Source organism: Crocodylus siamensis, chromosome 2 (genome assembly GCF_052110815.1).
Source record: "Crocodylus siamensis isolate JL-2025a chromosome 2, ASM5211081v1, whole genome shotgun sequence".
In the NCBI taxonomy this organism is placed as follows: Eukaryota; Metazoa; Chordata; order Crocodylia; family Crocodylidae; genus Crocodylus; species Crocodylus siamensis.
The window spans coordinates 176,565,482-176,584,680 of NC_143396.1; the positions used below are offsets into that span (position 1 = coordinate 176,565,482).

Below are 19,199 nucleotides of genomic sequence, written 5' to 3' on the forward strand. Positions count from 1 at the left end.
TGTTCTGCAGGTGAAAATGGGAACCTGCTTTCTTCTGCCAGAACTACAAACCCACTGGAAAGCAAGGGACCAGAGGCATCACCTGGAGGCTGGGTGTGTCAGAGTGAGTATGGGAAGGTGTGTGCCATTTCCACTGTCCAGCTTTGAAAATGTCCTAGTCACAAACTTCATTTCTGGATCCAGCCTTTCTGGATCCAGCCTCCAATCCCAGTTCTCCCAACCACACATTTTAATGATGTTATTCCAAGGTAACGGTGACCAGGAGCTGCCTCCTGTCTGCAACAGCCTTCTTTATTACTCACATATCAGTAGGACCTAGAGCCCCAACCCAGGATCAGAGCCACATTGTGCTAGACACTGTAGGTTCACCTAATAGTATAGCCCCTGCCTTGGAGGGCCTTCATTTCCCACCTTCGTCTGGTCTATGCAAGAGAAGCATAGGGAGGCAATGAGATAAGACTAGGGCCATGCAGTAGATCAGTGGCAGAGGCAGAGAAGACTTCAGATCTCCTGATTACCCATCTTGTTCTTTGGCCACTAAATCATCCTCTTCCCCCTCTAACAGCCCTCCTCAACCTCAGTTTGCTAGATCTGGCCTAGTTGTGCAGAGATTGTGACACGGATGTCTGTTACAAGCTGGGCAGATACCACAGCACTAGCTCAGCAAGAATATCCCCTAGTAATCGTACCAGGTGCAGTTATTCTATTCCATTGTCCCTCCATTTACCTTCCTGCAAACTCGGTCACACACAGTAACCTAAGGAAACAATATTGCACCCATGTCAGCAGTAGTAGGGAAGAGGATGGGTGGAGCACTGGACTGGAACTCAGGAGAACTGGAATCTAGTAGTTTCTGGCTATGTCAGATTGTGTGCAACTGGGCAAGTCACTTAGCATTTGCTCTGCCTCATTTCTGCAAGATGAGGACAACTCTTCTAGCTCACAAGGGGGACTATTCATGTTCCAGACGCTCAGACCCAATTTCAGAGAGGACTGAAACAGCAGTTCAGTCTTAGCACATCCTTCTCAAGTAACTGACAAAAACCAGTTATATTTAGAATATTTATTATTACGTGACAATACACAAAAAAAATACATTTTTTAAAACTTCAAAAAGGAAAAAGGTTTTGTTTTGTTTTAATTCTTAGAGCAGCAGTTTCAAAAAAAGTACAGGTATTGTCCAGGATCCTACAGCAACAGGACATATAATGTTCTAGTGTGTTACTGAAACACCACCACAGTCAGGGGTTGTACACTTGGAGGGAACATTAAGAATTCAAACACATGTGTTATGTTGCAAATTTAAAATGTTACCACAAGGAACATGGAACAGAACAAGTTTTTTTAATTCAAAAAAAAAGAAAAAAGAAAGAAAATTCCCTTAGTACCAGGAAATAAATAAGTGGAAAAGAATCCAGTCAGTCAGAAACACCACCATTAACTAGAGATTAGTGTGGATGAACAGAATAGTTGAGGGAAAAATCTGTTGGTCTTTTCTGTGGTCCTGATTAGCTACTGCTCAAGAAGTTACACCAAGAAAATATGAGAGAGAGCTGGAAATGAGGAATGGAGCTCTTCATTAATAGAAGGTCCAAGAGCGCTCTCAGAACCGCACATAACCACGCCAGCATTGTGAAAGACAAAAACAAGACAAGCGCCAAACACAGAACAGCAAAGAATACCTTGGGTTACAATAGAGAAGCCAGTTATGGTACCTCTGCTACCTTCATAACTCTGGAGCAGCAGACAGAGCATTGCACAACAAGCCAGAGACCAACGCCATACTCGGTTGACTGGACTGTTCTACCTCACCCTTGCAAGAATTGGGCTGCTGTATATAGGAACATGTTATGGGAAGAGGGCAATGGCAACAGAAGCGATTTTGTGCTACTGTAGCTCTCCTTGGTGCTATGGGGCCTAACCAGTTGACCCATGGAAAGACTCCCATTGGCTTCAATGGGATTTGAATCATGTGTTCATCCTTTCTTTCCAAAGAACAAGGTGCACCTTAGAATAAAGGAGGATAACTTGCACCCCTTCCTCCCCTCCATTTGCTGGGGCCAGCTACTGTGCATGCAGCCAAGTGCTTGGAACCGTGCAAAGGAATCACCTGGGTTGGAAAGCAATCTCTCAGGCACATGTAGGGCTAAATGCATCCCCAAGGGAATGACCCATTCCCCTCACCCTTCCTCCTACCTCACTGCCCCAGCACCTAATCCAAAGCTCACTGAAGTCTGGGGAAGTCTGCCTATTGCCTTCAAAGGGCTTTGGGGCAGTGAAAGACTTCTCTAGACTTCAGTGGGCTTCTGGGGCCTGCCCCCAAGTTACTGCCTGGCCTTTTTACAATGTGCCAAGGTTTTAGTATGAGTGGCAGGTTGACTTGTTCTCCCAACTCCTCTTTACTCTCCTACCATGAACTGCAGTTTACTCTAGAAACAGCAACACTTAGTACTTGCCAAATGGAAGTTACCATTATTTTTCAACACTCCTGTGGCCAATTCTCTATTTTCCAAACAAAGCGTTGGCAACAAAGTTAGGTAACTTCACCATAGCCACAAAAGGGAAGAGGGTATCAGAGCAGGGATAACACCTCAACATCTGGCTCCTAGGCCTGTGCTTAGTGCCCCACACCCCCAGGCCTTTCCACTAGAAGCAATGGTAGGATCCCAAGCCCTTCCAAGGAAAGAGAAGTTAAAGATGCACAAATGGGTGCATATCATACCAGCATTGCGTGGCAGGTGCTTTCTATAAATTACAGCTTCCTCACTGGCTACTTTCATTTTTTTTTTTAAGAGGGTCCAGAGTCCAACAGGGCCAGAATTACATAGGCATAGGCAAGGGCTCTGAAAATATTAGGATCCAGGCTGTTTACTTACTTTACTCTTCAAGAGGCTGCTTTGCCCAGGGTTTCAGCATACTCCAAGATCAATCCCTGGCTGACTCTACGCAAAGGGAGAAAGGACTCTCTCCAGAGGGGCAATGCTACACAGAGAAGCAGACTCCTGGAAGTCCAGTAGAAGGATGTTGGCTTGAATAGCTTGGCGAAAGAGGACTTCAGTTAAATTATACACCTCCCACTCAAGGATTTGCTGCAGATCCCCAGGGCAGCAGCACTTCTGTAGTACCTGGGGACACACAGCATACATGCTGTTTGGGATATTTAGTTGCTTCTTGGAAAATAAATGGGCCTGCTTCAAAAAGCCTGGTGCCTGGCACATCCAGCAGGGGAGGAAGGAGTGAGGTCACCGTTCCTATGGAAACGGAAGCTGGTTGCAATTCCCGACTGAGACCGCTTCTATTCTGAACTTGGGGGCGTTTGTTTGGTTCATTTTTCTGGTGCCAGGTTGACAGCTCTGGAGAGCAGAGGAACAGAGCTCCCGGCGTCTTTGCAGAGCTCTTCAAAGCACGTCAAAATGTTGGTGCAAAGGGAGATTGCTGCCTTAGGGAGAAGAGCTGGACCTTGTGGGCTGGAAGGCCTGACGGACCAAGACAAAATGTCCCAAGCGTCACATTAGCCATTTTTTGTGGGGAGGAACTCATTGCTACCAGCCTACAAACTGCAGGTTAAGAAAACCAGACCAGTGCAAGGCCCCTGAACAGTCAGAAATCCAGCTGCTCGCTCACCACATCTCCTCCTCTTAGAGTACTAGCTCCCCCAGCCAGGCTGGCACTAGGTGCCAGTTAACTGTAGCCCAGAACATACCCATCTCCGTCTAAGCTATCACAGCTGACATTACACCATCTGATTACTTTGCTCTGGGGAAGACCGACCACTGACCAGCGACCTCCCTACATATATTCACAATGGATTTAAGATATAGGAGCAACTCACAACCTACCAGCCTGCTGCACCATGTGCCATTTCACTCTTTACTGGAAAGGTATGGCAAGGATTCCCCTGTCCGGTCATTGTATTGGGAGCAGGCATCTTTGGCATACCTGCTCCTCCTCTTAAACCTGGAGACACCTGCAAGGGAAAAAAAATCGCTTGTCCTGGAGGGATTCATTTGGTGGAAGCCCTTGTATCTGCTCTTCCTGGTTCATTTCCTGTGGTGTTCCCAAGGCTCTCAGTGCCACATATCAGCACACAGGTTAAATTACACAGACACCCCCAATTGCTTCTCAAAGTCATGCTAGTTCAAGTAGCACAACATCTTTCATTTCTGTTTGCTCCTCAGCCTGAATATGGTACTATCAGAAGAAATAGGCCTTACTCCTGCTCTCGATAAAGTCAATGACAGAACTGCCAGGCATGGATATAGCATTTGGCTGTGACTGGCTTGGGAGCCAACATGAGCTTTGCCAGCCATTCAAGGGGAGCAGGATCTAGGCCTCAGGCATGAGAGCAAAGTCAGTTTCCTTGACACCATACTTTCTGTCTTTCTCTCCTGCTCTCCACCAGCCGGGTATAGTTTATACATCCCATACTCTTCCTGCCTGGTTTCCTTTTATAGCACCTACCTCTCAGTTTCGTTCTCCCACGAGAGGTCACTTCCTAACACTACCTCCTCCAGCCCTCTATTGGGTCCTGTCCATAGTCATCTCTCCACATCCTTTCTACTGGCCACTCCTGTCTTCTACTCAAAACATTTCACATCCTCCTTCAACTTCTATGAACCTAATTTTCAGATTTGTTGAACAGAGCTGGTCAAAAGTGTTTCATGAAAAACTTTAACAAAATATTGGCTTCATATGCATTTTCTCCCTCTCCCCCGCCCAGATGTCAGTTATCAAGGAAAATTTCAATTACTTTTACTGAAAAACTAAAGTGCCCTGAATTATTTCATGGAAAAAAAGGAAAGAAAAAGAAGTAGTATATCCATTCAGGTAAGACTGCTACTTCACAGGAATTATACTACAGTATCTTCATGTCTCTGTTCCCTAATGACACGAATCCCCAGTTGGACTATGCTTCCCATGATGCAACTGCCTCTCCACAAGAGGAAGGAAGATGGATGGGCATGATGGGAGATGTAGGAGCTAAATTTCTGACCAGCTGTAGAACTAAGCATTCAAACTTGGATGGCATCCCTGCAGGGACTAAGTGCCCCTGAAGATCAGACCCTGTGTTTCTATCAGGAGCCTCTTGTGCCTCCTCATCACTAGTCCCATAAACTTTTTTCTACCATCTTAAGTCTCAAGCCTATCTCCCCATTTCCATTTTCCTCTGTCTTCTTACATTTCATGGCCATGCATCATGTACAATGGGCTGGGGTTTTTTTGTTTGTTTGAGGTTTTTTTTTTTGGGGGGGGGTTGTTCTTGTTTTGTTTTTACTTGCACTTAGGGCTGTTTGAAAAAGATACATCAAGCTCATGGCTTGATTTTTTGTGACTGCACAACAACAAAAAACACGAGCCGCGCGTGTGTCACATGCTTCACAAAGTCCATTTGTTTTCTTTGTTGAACACCAGAGGTTCCCAAACACGTCAGCACTATTTGCAGATCCGCCCATTCTTTGATCTGCTTGTGACCATGCAAAAATCAGGGCAAGAGAAACTTCACTTTGATTAGGAATGGAAAACAAAGCATAAAGGACAAGTGAATGTCAGACTGGAATCTAAGGGCATTTATACATGTGCTCTGGGAGTGTGTGTGGGGTGGGGGAAGTGGGGGGGGAAGAAGGTGCTTTAATTAAAGTGGCTTCGAAGGCTGGTCTAATTAAAAGCACCCAGAGCGTCTCATGTATAAGCATCCCCATCCTGACAAATGGCAATGGGGATGCTTTAACTAAAGCCTGTCAGATGAGCTTTAGTTAAAATGCCCCTGCCAACATTTTGCAGCGCAAGGATGCTAATATATGAGATGCTGGAGTCTGCTGGAGCATGGCAATTACTATGCTCCAGCAGACTCAATTAATCAAGTCTGCTCCAATGTGCTGTATGCACAGCGTGTTGGAGCAGCCTTGCTGCATGTGTGTAGGTGCCCTAACAGTCCAGTTATTATAGTGGCTTTGGGAAGCTCTGGGGGAGTCACTAGATCCAGGAGAAGCCATGGCTACATACCATTCTTGACAGACTATTTATATTCCTGTCTTTTGATTTACAAGAGCTGAAGATCTAATCCAAAGACTAAAACTTTTCTGGCTACCACATCCTCCCTTAACCAGGTCTACAAAAACCCAGCAAACCACTTCACTTAGTTCAGCTTGAATGTGGAGTCCAGTTCTTACTTTAAAGGACAGGCAACCATGATTATTAAAAACAACCACAGACTGCATTGCCACAGCATCTCAAAGTGTGACCGCAAATAGATTAAGCCTCCACACCTCCGTGAGGTAGGTAGGTAACAGTTTTCCCTCGGTCTTACAGGGACAGAGCCAGGAGCAGAACCAGGGATCGCTCCTAGAATTCATGCCTCCGTGCCTATAACAAACTACTACACAACATTCCTTCTCTTCCAGATACTAACCGTATCCAGCAGATGCAGATGTGGGGTAAGAGCCACCTGTTGAAGGCTTAGATGACACTGTCGCAGCAGCCATATTTGCTGGCAACTGAAGCATTCAGCCAATGCCATATTGTGCTATCCGCTTAGTTCTCATTAGGGCTACCTTGCATGTGGGCTACCTTGCACTTCACTGCACCAACAGGATGCGACACAGCCTTGGCAGTAAAGGTTGGTTAAGACAGACACATCACAACTAGGTCAACTAAACTTGGGTTTGAAAACCTAACCAAGAACTCCCAGTCCCAGAAGAGATTCAGTTACAAAATATGCCAGGCTGGCTTAAATCACTTCAATCTAGGGCCAAGATACAGTTCTGGGCTGGTTTTAAGAATGGTTTAGCTGAATAGCATTTAAACCACTTTTAGACAACTTCTCCAGTGCAGACAGCCTTTGGGGACTACAAGCAGAGCTGGAGGGCAAAGGCAGCATGGCGTTGCAGAAGATGAAATGAAGCAGCTAGCTAGGACCACAGATCTCAGCTCCTAGAGACTGAATAAGGCAGTTTCTTCACTTTTGCCCTTGCCTTGCTTTTTCTTAGAAAGAGCTCCTAATTGACCAAACCAGTTGGGCTCCATAGTGATGTTTTAAGTGGACATGGGATGACCAGGGATCCCTGCAGTGCACAGAAATGCAGTCTCCATTAACTGACCAATGACTAGTGCATCCAAGAGCTGCTGTTCAGAGAAATCATGAATATCCTAGATTGTGGACTCTGATGTCACAGGTTGCCAAAAAGCAGTTGAAATGGAGGAGAAAGCCATGTCAAAACACTATTACCACCAAGAAAGAAATTCCAGAGGCAATTTAATAGGATTGCTAGCACCCTACAGGAATAGCACAGATACTACAAATTTTTATCTTCCTCTATTCTACAGACTATTTCCTTGGTGACTACAACAGCAAGTAGGAAGAATAATATGACCTACCATAAGCTTCACCTGCAACTTCACCTGCAAAATACTCGTTTCAGCTCACTCTGGGAGAAAGGATACATACATCCGTGCACGTGTGCATGTGGGGGCGGGGCAGTGGGGGGTGGAAAGGGGTCTGCGTTTAGGCAGTCCCAATTTTTTTTTAGTTTGCTTTCTTCCCACCCAACCCTTAACTACTTGGAGGCCTCTTCAAGAGATGTGCTCAAAATTTCTAGCTCTAAAAACATTTTGGACACCCATTTCAAGAAGTCTAGAGCCAGATTTTTCAGAAGCACCGAGTACCACCAACTCCTATCAAGGTCAGTTAGAAGGGTGGGGGCTCAGCTCTTCTGAAAAACCCTGACCCAAGACAACATCAGGTTGTGAGCCCATAGACAGAGCAGCCAAAACTGGAAGCCAATTCAAAAAAAAAAAAAAAAAAAGATTTTCATAATATTCTTTGCATTAAAGTAGGGGGAAACCCCCCCAAACTCATAAGCCACAAGTGATTCCCCATGCCACCCAAACCAACTTGCAAGAGCCTTGTACCAAAGCTATGTCCTACAAAAGGAAACACACATGCAAGGGGGAAGGAAGAGTACCCTACACAAACAGTAGAAAAAAGGTTTCACACATTTGGAATCTTTGAGGTGTTGGGCCAGAGAAAACATTTTGAGGTCACAGACACCAATTTCTCTTGCTACAGGGAACAGTCTCAGGAGCACCCAGCTTCATTAGATCAATGTGCTTCCATATGAGCTCCTGAAGCAGCTTGTGTGGCAAACCCCAATACCAATTCCAAAACAGAAAAGCAAAAGCAATTGGGATCTTCAGGAAATACAGCAGAGGAGAACTCCCACCCATCATGCAGAAGAACAGCACGCGCTGCATTCCAGAACACTGCCTGCTGGAGGGGCAGGGGGACTAGTCCCCAGATAACAGGAAAGTGGACAGATTCTTCCAAACTAAGTGTTAAAATCCTTGTTCAAGAAGCCTCTTCTCCCTTATACCAGTCTCAGGCACTGTTCTCCCCATGCATTTTTATCACCAAGGGACCTATCACCAAAAAAGGATTACACACATGCCACTGATTTCAAAGCCAGTGAGAAAAGCATATGTGCATAAACCCCAGGTCTTTGGATTCTGGCCAGGACTGAAAACCCTGCCTATGAGGCAGGGGTTGCAAGCTCCTTGCCCCAGTCTTAGGCTAGAAGAGGGTGGCATGGTATCTTCTACTGCAGTGATGATGCAGGGCTTGCCTTGCCTTAGTATCTGATGCTGCTCAGGCAGAGCTTCTTACTGGACTGAGCAAAACTTCTGCCCGAGCAATAACATGGGCGTGGGTCTCCAGTGGGGTAGAATTTGGGGTCTGGACTCAGCAAGGTGATTGTATGACCTGAGCCAGTTGTTGAGCACTGCAGCACCTACCCTAGTACTTACAGCAGTCACTGAAGGCAAGCAATGGCCCTTGTGGAGCTGTGCCACCTGGTGGGAAGGGGTGTGCAGAATTAGGCACTTCCATTTGGTCTCTAGTGCCACACTCAGGGCTTTGCCCACATGGGGACATGAGCCACTGGCTCAAACAGAAGTGAAGATATAGTTTACACTAGTGAAGTTTATCCCAGTTTAGTTGCCAGGCCACAGCTGCCAACCCAGACCTCTACAGCTGGTCAAGACAGCACAGACACCAGCAGCATCCATGGAGGGGCACCAGGCACCCCTGCCTGGAATACACAGGGCTTAAGACAGGAAGGTTTGTTAAATGCTAACCTAAGCATCACTGACTTGAAGCATTCAAGGCCACCAGGTAAAGACAGCTGCTGCAGCAATGCCAGGCACCAATCTTTCAAAAAAATGCCAGGCCTCAGAGAGCTGCCCTTGCTCCTGTCACAATTCTAGGAGGGATAGTTTTCCCTGGACTGTTTCCAGAGGCCATCAAGTGGCTTTTCAGTGGCTAAATCAGCAATATTGCCGATCCAAATCTCCATGTTAAATGGAACAGGAGCCAAGCAGAGATCCATGGTGGAGCAATATACAGGCCTCTTCCCCCTAGCTTTGCTATAGAAGCCCTTCATTTTGTTCTGACACAATATGGTTTTTAACCCCAAATTGTAAGCCACACACATTTCTGGCCTTCTATTTGACCATTATCCCCTTTCCATATCTTGGAAAGATACTAAAAGGTCATCTACAAGAGAACTGCTCAAAAATGAAGTCTGGTGTTCCTGCCCGTTTCCTCATAAGGTATAAAGGAGGACTGAAAGTTTTGCTGTTTTAAGAGAAGAAATAAAAAACATTTGACATGATAACTATAAATGCCTTCCACAAGAGAACGAAAGTTGAAAGGGAAGTTATCCATCTAGCAGTTTCCTATCATCCTATAGTTTCACAGCCCAAATCATACCTGAAATTTGCACATAAAGCCAAGAAGGGTTAAAAACAAAAAAACAAAAACCACCTTCAAAAAACCCTAGAACTGTCAGGCCTCCTTTATACATTGCAGAATAATCAGAAATGGGTCACCTTAACATTTTTTTTTTAATCCAGCTAGAGGAATCCAGAGTGACAAGTGTTACAACACTGAACTGATCATAGAAATCTGTCATGAAAAGAAAAATCTTCAATGCACAGATTCCTTTCCAGGTACACGATAGAGTTATTAAAAACAAAAATCAATTCACAGCAGCAGAGTGACAGATAAACAAGGAAGTTTCTATAACAACCTTTTCTAAGGTAAAGGGACACAGTCAGGAAGCTAACATGTTGAAACAGAAACAGATTTGTAAGTGGAAACTGTGCTTTTAAATTTAATTTAAATATGCCTCAATGGTGTCTGAAACAAACAGCACTTGGAGAAGCAGAAAGTAAAGCAGATTATAAAGCAAGAAGTGCAATGGCCAAGGTGAATATAAATACTGGAGCCAAGTGAAGTTCAACAAATAGAATAAATAGCAACAACAGGGAAGAACACAGCAGATTTTCAGTTCTTCCATACAAAATAAGCCAAAGTGGAACATAGGTAAGAAAAATTTTGGTCTGCTAATGCATGATTTTACCTGAACAGTGTCCCTTTAACAGAATTAGTTGTGCATGTCTATTCACTACCCCCAAAAGTGAACAAAAGGTCAAGATTCTGGGATCTAGGTCTCAATTCTGCAACCAGATGCATACAGGCCTTGGGCTTGGTTGGAGTCAACTTGCCTCTCAGGATCTATTTTCTCTGACCTCTGTGGGAAAACTTGAAGTAATACTAGATCTGGCCCTTGAGGCAAGGTTTACAGCAATTGGGATTAGGCCCTCGTGGGGATTTAAAGTTGACTCTGGTCTCATTTTCTTTCCCACAACTCAATTTTGGTCTGGATAAGATGAGACATGAATGCTGGGCCAGATCCCTGCCAACGTGTCACAAGAGTTCCACTGACTTCAGAGCTAACAGACCTGAAAGGGGCTACAACAACCAAGGCCAGTCTTAGATCTGGTCTGCCATGATCTTCAACAAAAGAGGCCTAACCTAGAGACCAACTTCTAAGCAATCCTTTGTGGCTGTGGACACACAAGTGTACAACATGCATGTGAGGGGCAGGCTGAAAGACACAGACAGCCAGTATACTGGGTATAGCAACAGCTTGACACATTGGACCCAGGCTGACTTAAGGAATGTAATTGATTTCTTCTTTCCTGCATAAATAAAAAGTTGATCCCAAGTCACAAAGTTCTCCCTTCTCTCACCTGTCCCTAAGCACTGATGTGCCTGAAGACGACAACAACATGATCCCACAGACATACTCTTCACAGAGCATACAGGTCACAAGTAACTGTAGCGTACATCTCACCCAAATGTGCCCCATGGCCCCTATTTAGGGAGAAAGTCCCTTTGATTAAAAAAAACAAAACAAAACAAAACTACCCCCAACATAATTAAATCCTTTCCCCTCTTTTGATCTCAAAGAAGTTCATCAAAGTTCAGCTCATTTTAAAGGGGTTTCAGAACAAGAAACTTTGATTCCAGCATTGATCCATCTCCTCCATCAACAATAATGGGCCTCCCTTTACATGGCATGAGGAGGCCTGGTCTCACTCAGAGGCCTCCCACACCAGGAAAGAGGCTGAGGGAACAAAGAGAGTTCTTCCTGTGCTCCTCCTTGACTTGCTGGGTATTCCAGCATGGCATGGCAGTTTCTTCGCCCCTGTTCGTGGGAGAAGACCCCAATCAGCAGTCTGTGCTAACCAGTCTTTAAGAATGACAATAAAAATAATAATAGATATGCATATAACTTGGTACTGTCCTTAGAAGGAGTGGAGGGGAGGCCCTGTATTGAGAGGCAGAAGGAATTTGTGTGTGGAGAAAATGTTCACCCTTGGTGTTTTCTGCTCTAACCCTTTGTGCTGTTGCTCTGACACCATCAATATGACGACGAACACAGGGATGAATGCTCACTGGAGGAGGGAGCGCAATGATTAGTTCCGGCGCTTCGGGAACAGGTCCAGGAGGAATTCTGCGATCCCAATGAAGTAGACGACTTGTGCAATGCCGAAGAGCGGGGCAATGACCAGCGCTCTGCAGTACGCCCCCTTCAGGAAGGCCATGGGGCCCTCCTTCTGCCAGATTTTCCTACAGAGACACAGCAGAGACTCAGCATGAGTTGACATCCCTGGGCCCCCTGCGCATGCCAGGCAGACAACTGGTGTGGCTCTCAGCATCCTTCTAGTGCTTAGCCTCACAGGAAATTTAGGAGCCTGTTACCTTCCGCTCCAACAATTAAGCTAGTCCTACAGCCTCAAGGGAGTAAGGACTCCTGCTTCTAGATCACTCCCACTGCTCTGAGCTGGTAGGGCAATTTGCGTGAACATAGTATTAGAGGCAGGTCTTGTCAGACCAACCTGGTGGCCTTCTATGACCAGGTCACAAAATCCTTAGATGCAGGGGTACCAGTGGACAGTCTTTCTGGACTTCAGAAAGGCCTTCAACACTGTCTCTCACCCCACTCTCATTAAAAAGCTAGGGGACTGTGACATCGATGCCCACACAGTCAGATGGGTCACTAACTGGCTGGAGGGCCGCACCCAGAGAGTGGTGGTGGATGGGTCATTTTTGACCTGGATGGAGGTGGGTAGTGGGGTCCCCCAGGAATCAGTCCTCGGGCCCGCACTGTTCAACATCTTCATTAGCGACTTGGACGAGGGGATAAAAAGCATCTTGTTCAAATTCAGAGATGACACTTAGGGGTGATGTGGGCATGCTAGAAGGAAGTAATAGGCTGCAATCAGACCTAGACAGGTTACAGGGGTGGACGGATGAGAACAGGATGGGCTTCAACACCGACAAGTGCAGGGTGCTGCACCTGGGGAGGAAGAACCAGCAGCATGCCTACAGGCTGGGGAACCTTCTTGTCACTGCAGAGGCAGAAAAGGATCTGGGGTCATCACTGACTCCAAGATGAACGTGGGCCGGCAGTGTGGGGATGCAGTCAGGAAGGCCAACCGCACCTTGTCATGCATCCACAGATGCATCTCAAGCAGGGCCAAGGAGGTGATCCTCCCCCTCTATGCAGTACTAGTCAGGCCACAGCTGGAGTACTGCGTCCAGTTCTGGGTGCCGCACTTCAGGAGGGATGTGGACAACATGGAGAGGGTCTAGAGGAGGCCACTCACATGATCGGGGGCAGCAGGGCAGGCCCTATGAGGAGAGGCTACGGGACCTGAACCTGTTCAGCCTCCACAAGAGAAGGCTGAGGGAGAATCTAGTGGGCTGTTAACAAACTAGTCAGAGGGGACCAGCAGGCACTGGGGAAGATCCCGGTTCCCCCAAGCACTACCAGGAGTGACTAATAATAATGGTCACAAGCTGGCAGAGGGTAGATTTAGGCTAGATATCAGGAGGCGCTACTTCACGGTCAGAGCAGCTAGGATCTGCAACCAACTTCCAAGAGAAGTGGTGCTGGCTCCTACCCTGGGGGTCTTTAAAAGGAAGCTGGATGAACACCTTGCTGGGGTCATTTGACCCCAGTACTCTTTTCTGCCATGGCAGTGGGTCACACTTGATGATCTGCTCAGGTCCCTTCCGACCCTACAACCCATGAAACTATAATAGATCCAGCATCTCATCCCCAGGCATGGGTTAAGGCTGTCCTCAGGTCCAAAGTCCAGTCTATCACAACAGCGCCTATCATTTTTGGGAAGGAATACTGCACATAGCTTTACATTTCTTATGATTTCAAAGACTCCTCTGTGGATTCTATCAGGCTAGATGGGGTTGCGGAGAAGCTGATAGCTGCAGGCCACCAGAGACCCCCCAGCACCGCACTCTGTCCCTGAGGGTTTTACATTGATGCTCCTCCCTGTACCACCTTCCACGCACTACCAGAGAGCAAATTCCTTGTTAACCTTCATGGATTGTCTGGCACACCTTCCTTTCTGGGGCAAGAACTCTGTATGGACATGACTGGGTTCTGGACTTTTTTCTAATTCCCTACTTCCTTTCAGGACACATGGGCTGGAGATGTCAGCTGAAGGGGACACTAATCCCACTACCCTTATCTAAGGAGTGTACGCTTTGAGATGTTAAAATAAGACACAGTTCAGAAGCAGTCCCATCATGCTGCAAACCATGTTCCTGGCCTGGAAGCAGGACACTAGACTTTGCCATTTGATCAGCTGGTAAGCACTGTGAAGAGCTTTTACCTAGCACAGTCTAGGATTCCTGAGTATGTGTCCTCATTGACTCCTCTCTGCAAGGACTGCAGTCTTGTCTTGATTACTAAGGAAAAAGAAAGAGAGGGAAGAGATGCTTTAAACAACTCTGGTTATATGCAGTGCTTTTCCCTTCACCAGTGCTCTCATCAAATATTTTGCACACTGCTCAGCAACTTTAATAGCTAAGAGTGACCAAGGGACTCGGATCAAGGACCAGAAATTAAACTACACTTATGAGTGTAAATAAGAGATAGGCAACTCCAGACCTGACAAAATTTTCAGAACTGGTGCAGATTAAGTGCCTGCCTGCTTATTTATAGGTATCCTAACTTCAAACGTATTAAAAACATCAGATTCTGAGAAATTTAGCATTTTCTGAAAACTCAGCCTTCTAAAGAATCTACAAATAGGCACCTAAACATTGAGGCATCCAAAAAAATTCAAATCTGTCCCAGTCACCTCCCCCCACCTCCCTCTGGCAACACCACACCTCTTCTGCTGCCTCAGTCTACTTTACCAGCTCCCTACAAAGGGAGGGGTGCTCCCAGACAGCTTTGCTGTTTGTAAAAAAAAACACACACAAAAAAAGCAGCTCCTTGTCACTGCCCTTAAGACCAACAGCACTGATCACCTGATCACCCAGGACTCACCATCACAAGGGTTGACAGCCACTGCTGCTGTGCTGCCTGCTAGGCACCCAGAAAGAAAGGACACGTAGAACGGAGCCTTGACGTCTGGGGTCTTCTGGCCCAGCTTGTTCAGGTTTGCAAACAGTGGGAAGTAAACAATGGAGAATGGGACATCTCTGTGGGGAATCAGAAGAGTGAGGAGCAGAGCCACAACCTGGCACCAATCTGCCAGTTCAGAGGAGAAAGGGCAACAAACTTTGTAAGTCAAGCAAGGCTCTAGGTATCCCCCTTTTCCCAGTTACGGACATGATGTGCAAGGGGGAAGCTGAGAAGGATGTTCCATCTACAGCTTCTACATCCTATAGGTGAAGCCAGGGGGTTCAGATCCTCAGCCAGTGACACTCAGAGCTCATCTGAAGTCGATGGACCTTCAGACTGACACCAGCTGAGGATCTGGCTCAGGGTGTTCACAGTTATAGACTTTTATCCATTTTTAATTAAGTGGGTTGCATTCCATCTCCCCTCCCTGTTACTTCTGAGGTGTTGTTATTACTATTGTTTTACTGGAGAATCAGTCACCTGAAAGCAGAAGAGCCTAGATAAGAGTCCTTATTGATACCAGCTTCCCACATAATCTACCCTGTTCAAGGTTTTAGGCCTCATCTTGAAGGCCCTCTGTGACCTGGAGCCATGATATCTGAAGAGACTGCCCCAAGCTCTGGGGCAAGACAACTCTGGCTGAAATTTGTGCTCCTTGGGCACAAGGAAACTGTCCATGATTGGACACAGCTCATCTGTGAGGGAGACAGAATATTCCCAAGAGCCACTCTGAGATGATGAAACAAACCATGAACTGAGGCTTCTGTCAACCTTGCTTGCTTCAGTGCAACATAGCTTTTTTTTGACCTTGCTCCATCGGCTAGAGAAAGCAATGGGCATATGACAAGAACCCACCCTGTACCCTCCCATGCAAAATAAGAATCCAATGCAACACCCGACCAACCCAGATGCTGTATGCCACACATTTCTGTTGCCTTCTCTCCAGAGGGAGAATATGCACCATACAAGAGGTGTTAGTCATGCTCCCCAAGGAGCTACTGGAAGGCAGCCAGTCATGGGTGCAAGGTAAAAACCCCTACACAAGAACTCCTACGGACGTGCAAGGAGAAGCCACCTGGCATTCTAAACTTCCTCTCTCCATCCCACACAAAAGCACTACAGACCCAATTCTCCTCTCGCTGACCCCATTCTTTCTGACTCCTAAATCATGATTCTTTTCCCACAGACACTGGCATCTCCTTGAATCTTGTGTTTGACAATGATTCAGAAGGCAGCACTACCTGGTAAGTAGCCCCAGGTATGACAGCAGCACTACTGGAAGGGACTGCACCCAGTATTGCTACTTTAGTCCCTTAAAATGGGGTTTACAGGTGAAGATGCCTGCTGTGCTCAGTGAGCACTGTCTTACCTTAGCAGCGTGGCCCCAAGGCCCTTGTAAAGTCCTGCAATGCCTTTGCTTCGAAGTAGCTCCCGGGTGATTTGGGTTGCTGTGGTCCGTCTCTCAACAACAGACTCTGCTGCCCCAGCGGAAGAGGATATCTGGGCCTGTGCTGCCATTAGCTTCTTCTGAGCAGCTGCATGGAAGTTGGAGCATTAATGACAAATGCCTACTATAGAAAACAAAGTGCACTGTAATGGTGCTGCCCATGGGCAATGGACAGGGGTGCTTGTTTCAGAAAGGAAGAGACCTTTATGGTGTGAACTGGATGCTTGTGACAGGAAGAGCCTGACAGCATCAGCCAAAAGCAGCCAGGTGTCCTGCAAGTTCTCAACTCCGCTCTGCAAATATTCCTCTGTCCTCACATGCAGCACCCTTTTCCCAGTCCTGAGCTCAAACCTGACTTGGCTAATGGCCCCAAGTCCCGACCTGTAGCTTTACCCTTCCTTACCGTTCCACTCCTGAGTTTCTCTGGGGTAGAGACAGTCAATCATGCAGGACTTCCTGAGTGTGGAGAAGTCACCCTTATAACTACGCCAGGAACAAGAGACTCATTTACAGGTGTGTCTTTAAACCCTATGAGGACACAGGTGTTCAGCAGGGAAGGACACCAGAATCATCCCAAAAACAGGGAAAGATCATCCCTTCTATTCCAAAATTTGTTTCCATGCACAATACCGTTATTGCAAAGGGGCAGAGGGATGATCTTCAGTTTGTGTTTTAGAGTACTTTAGATCTATATCTAGGCATTATTATACTTTTTCCCATTATTCCTGTCACACCCTAGTGTAGTTCTACCATTTACCCAGAAGGTGGAGCACTGTCAATAGCTGGGTTGTATTCTTTGGGCAACACAGAGAGAACAGGTCTTTACCAATTGCAATAGTAGAAATCTGGGTTTTGAGCCTAAAAACCGGGGTTTCATTTCTCCATACAGTTTAACACACGCATACAAAGAGGATAAGGCTTACATTAAAATTAGCAAAAAAGAGGTCTTAGGCAGGGAAAGAAAAAAAAAGATAGACTCCGTGACTAAAGAATCAAAGAGAGATAAAAGAACATACAAGTTTATTAGCAGAGTGGTTTCCGATGGTACTATTAACACCCTAGCTCATGGGCATGATTTAGGAAACTATAGGAACCAGACAGGTGTCTCTGGTTGGACTCTAGGAGAGATTTAGGCTATATATCAAGCCTTTTCTTATCCCTCAATTTAATTTCATTTTGTGAAGACACCAGGCCAAGTACATGGCAGACTACTGGTGCAGAACTGACAGCTGTCAGTGTAGCTCATATGGTTTACAACATGACTTTTCCCTTGTTCCAACTCCCTTCCCTACCAATTTATTTCAGTCCTGGCTTGTGACTCCCTTTCTGTCCAAGCCCTCAACTCCCCCACAGTTCTACCTCTGACCCTACCTGCAGCATTTCTCAATAGTTTGACTCTATCTAGGCCTCTCCTCTGTCCAAAGAATGCCCACTGTGCCAAACTGTAGATACATTTTATAGTATAGACCAACGCCAGCTACCTGCAGTGACCATATTTCTTTCCATGGCTATGTGGCCTGGGCTTTTTTTTTTTTTTTTGGTCTATGTCTATGATGCAAGTTGATTACATAAACTCTGACCACAAGCCATTCAAGGCTGCTTAGGTTAATCACTCATTTCACTCTCATGAGGGAAAGCCTGAAATTTCCTCTCAGCCTTGTGAGCTGGAGAATTCCCCATGAGATTACAGAGGAAACCGAAAACCAGCAAGGCTTGGAGGAAGTGGGGCAAGGGCATGGACAGGCCTGCATAAAGCATCATGCTCGTGCTATACCGAAATAATCTCACCCCATCTGCCATCACTTGGGGAGCTTCATTCATTGCTCAGAACAAACTAAAAAACACATTTCTTGCCAGGAAGTTAGAGTGGTTGCAGGCAGTGCAGAAACAAGACAGGGCTTTTGACAGTACAACATACCTTTCAGAAGACATTACAGTTGCAATGTGCTAGGTGGGGATGGGGGAGAGACAACAAGGGAAACTGTCACAGGAAATGAATTAAGGGAACTTTAATCCCTTCTCCTGTGTGCATTAGATAATGAGCTTTAATAATTTACAAGCTGAACACCATCCTCCCTGCTGCCTTTCTCCCCTCCACGTGCAACAGCTGTGATGCCATTCACAGGGTCACTGTGTGGTGCAAGTGTGGGCAGTGAGAAGTGCCTGCTATCACTAAGATGAAGCTTTACCAGACCAGACAAGGGGAGAGAGGTAGCAAGACAATGAGGAAAGCTCTACCACACCTTGAGGCACCCCTGAGTACATGGGAAGTAGTATCTGCTTCCTTTTCTCCCACAGCCCTACGCTCCCTGCTCCTCTATGGATCTTCCCCACTGCCCGCCTGTTGTGCAAGGAGAGAAGAGATGTGCAAGGTACCAATTCGGCCTGCATCCTGTAGCTGGATTTTGAGCATCTCCATGGGAGTGGTGACAATCACCTGGCAGGTGCCTGCCCCGCAGCCAGCCAGCATCTCCTTCAGTAGTGTCAGCTTCTTCCTATCAAAATAAAGCGAGAGTCAGAAGAGCTGGCCTAGAATAATCCACCACTGAACAAATCAAACAGCTGGGCTCAGAGGAACAACCACCCTCTCTGCAAGACCCTGCTCCTACCATGATAAAACTGAGACAGGTCCTTTGCTGAGGTTTTAGGCCTTAAATCTGTCCTGCCTTTAAAAACTAATACAAAGTCAGACAGTGAGAGTCCTCTGACTCCTAACTATTTGCTATAAAAACTACCACAATGATGATACAATGTTTCTGCTCCCCCTGCTGGCTCTTTATCTCAGTGCTACTAGAACTATACAGTATTTTCTTGCATACAACACACATCTTTTATCCCCAAAAATCAACCCTCCTACCTCCCTGTCAGAGCATGCATTTTAAGTGGAAAAGCCGATTGTCCAACTGGGACAGAAGCATCGTGCTTTGATTCCTGCCCCATACTGCAGCAGCTGTTGCATTACTATTCAGGCA

General features: G+C 46.3%; 1 protein-coding gene across 5 annotated transcripts in view; it reads right to left on the reverse strand.

Moving 5' to 3' along the window:
* Positions 1-1,048: 1,048 nt before the first annotated feature.
* SLC25A22 (solute carrier family 25 member 22) overlaps positions 1,049-19,199 on the reverse strand; it is a 91,441-nt gene continuing 73,290 nt past the window's right edge. For all 5 annotated transcript variants that reach the window (XM_090032413.1, XM_090032410.1, XM_090032411.1 and 2 more), the window contains 5 exons: positions 18,604-18,722; positions 16,150-16,315; positions 14,703-14,857; positions 14,041-14,116; positions 1,049-11,971 (listed from right to left, as the gene is read on the reverse strand). In XM_090032413.1, coding sequence (XP_089888539.1) covers positions 11,818-11,971; positions 14,041-14,116; positions 14,703-14,857; positions 16,150-16,315; positions 18,604-18,722 — 670 coding nt within the window. In that variant the 3' untranslated portion in view covers positions 1,049-11,817. The remainder of the gene's footprint in view (positions 11,972-14,040; positions 14,117-14,702; positions 14,858-16,149; positions 16,316-18,603; positions 18,723-19,199) is intronic.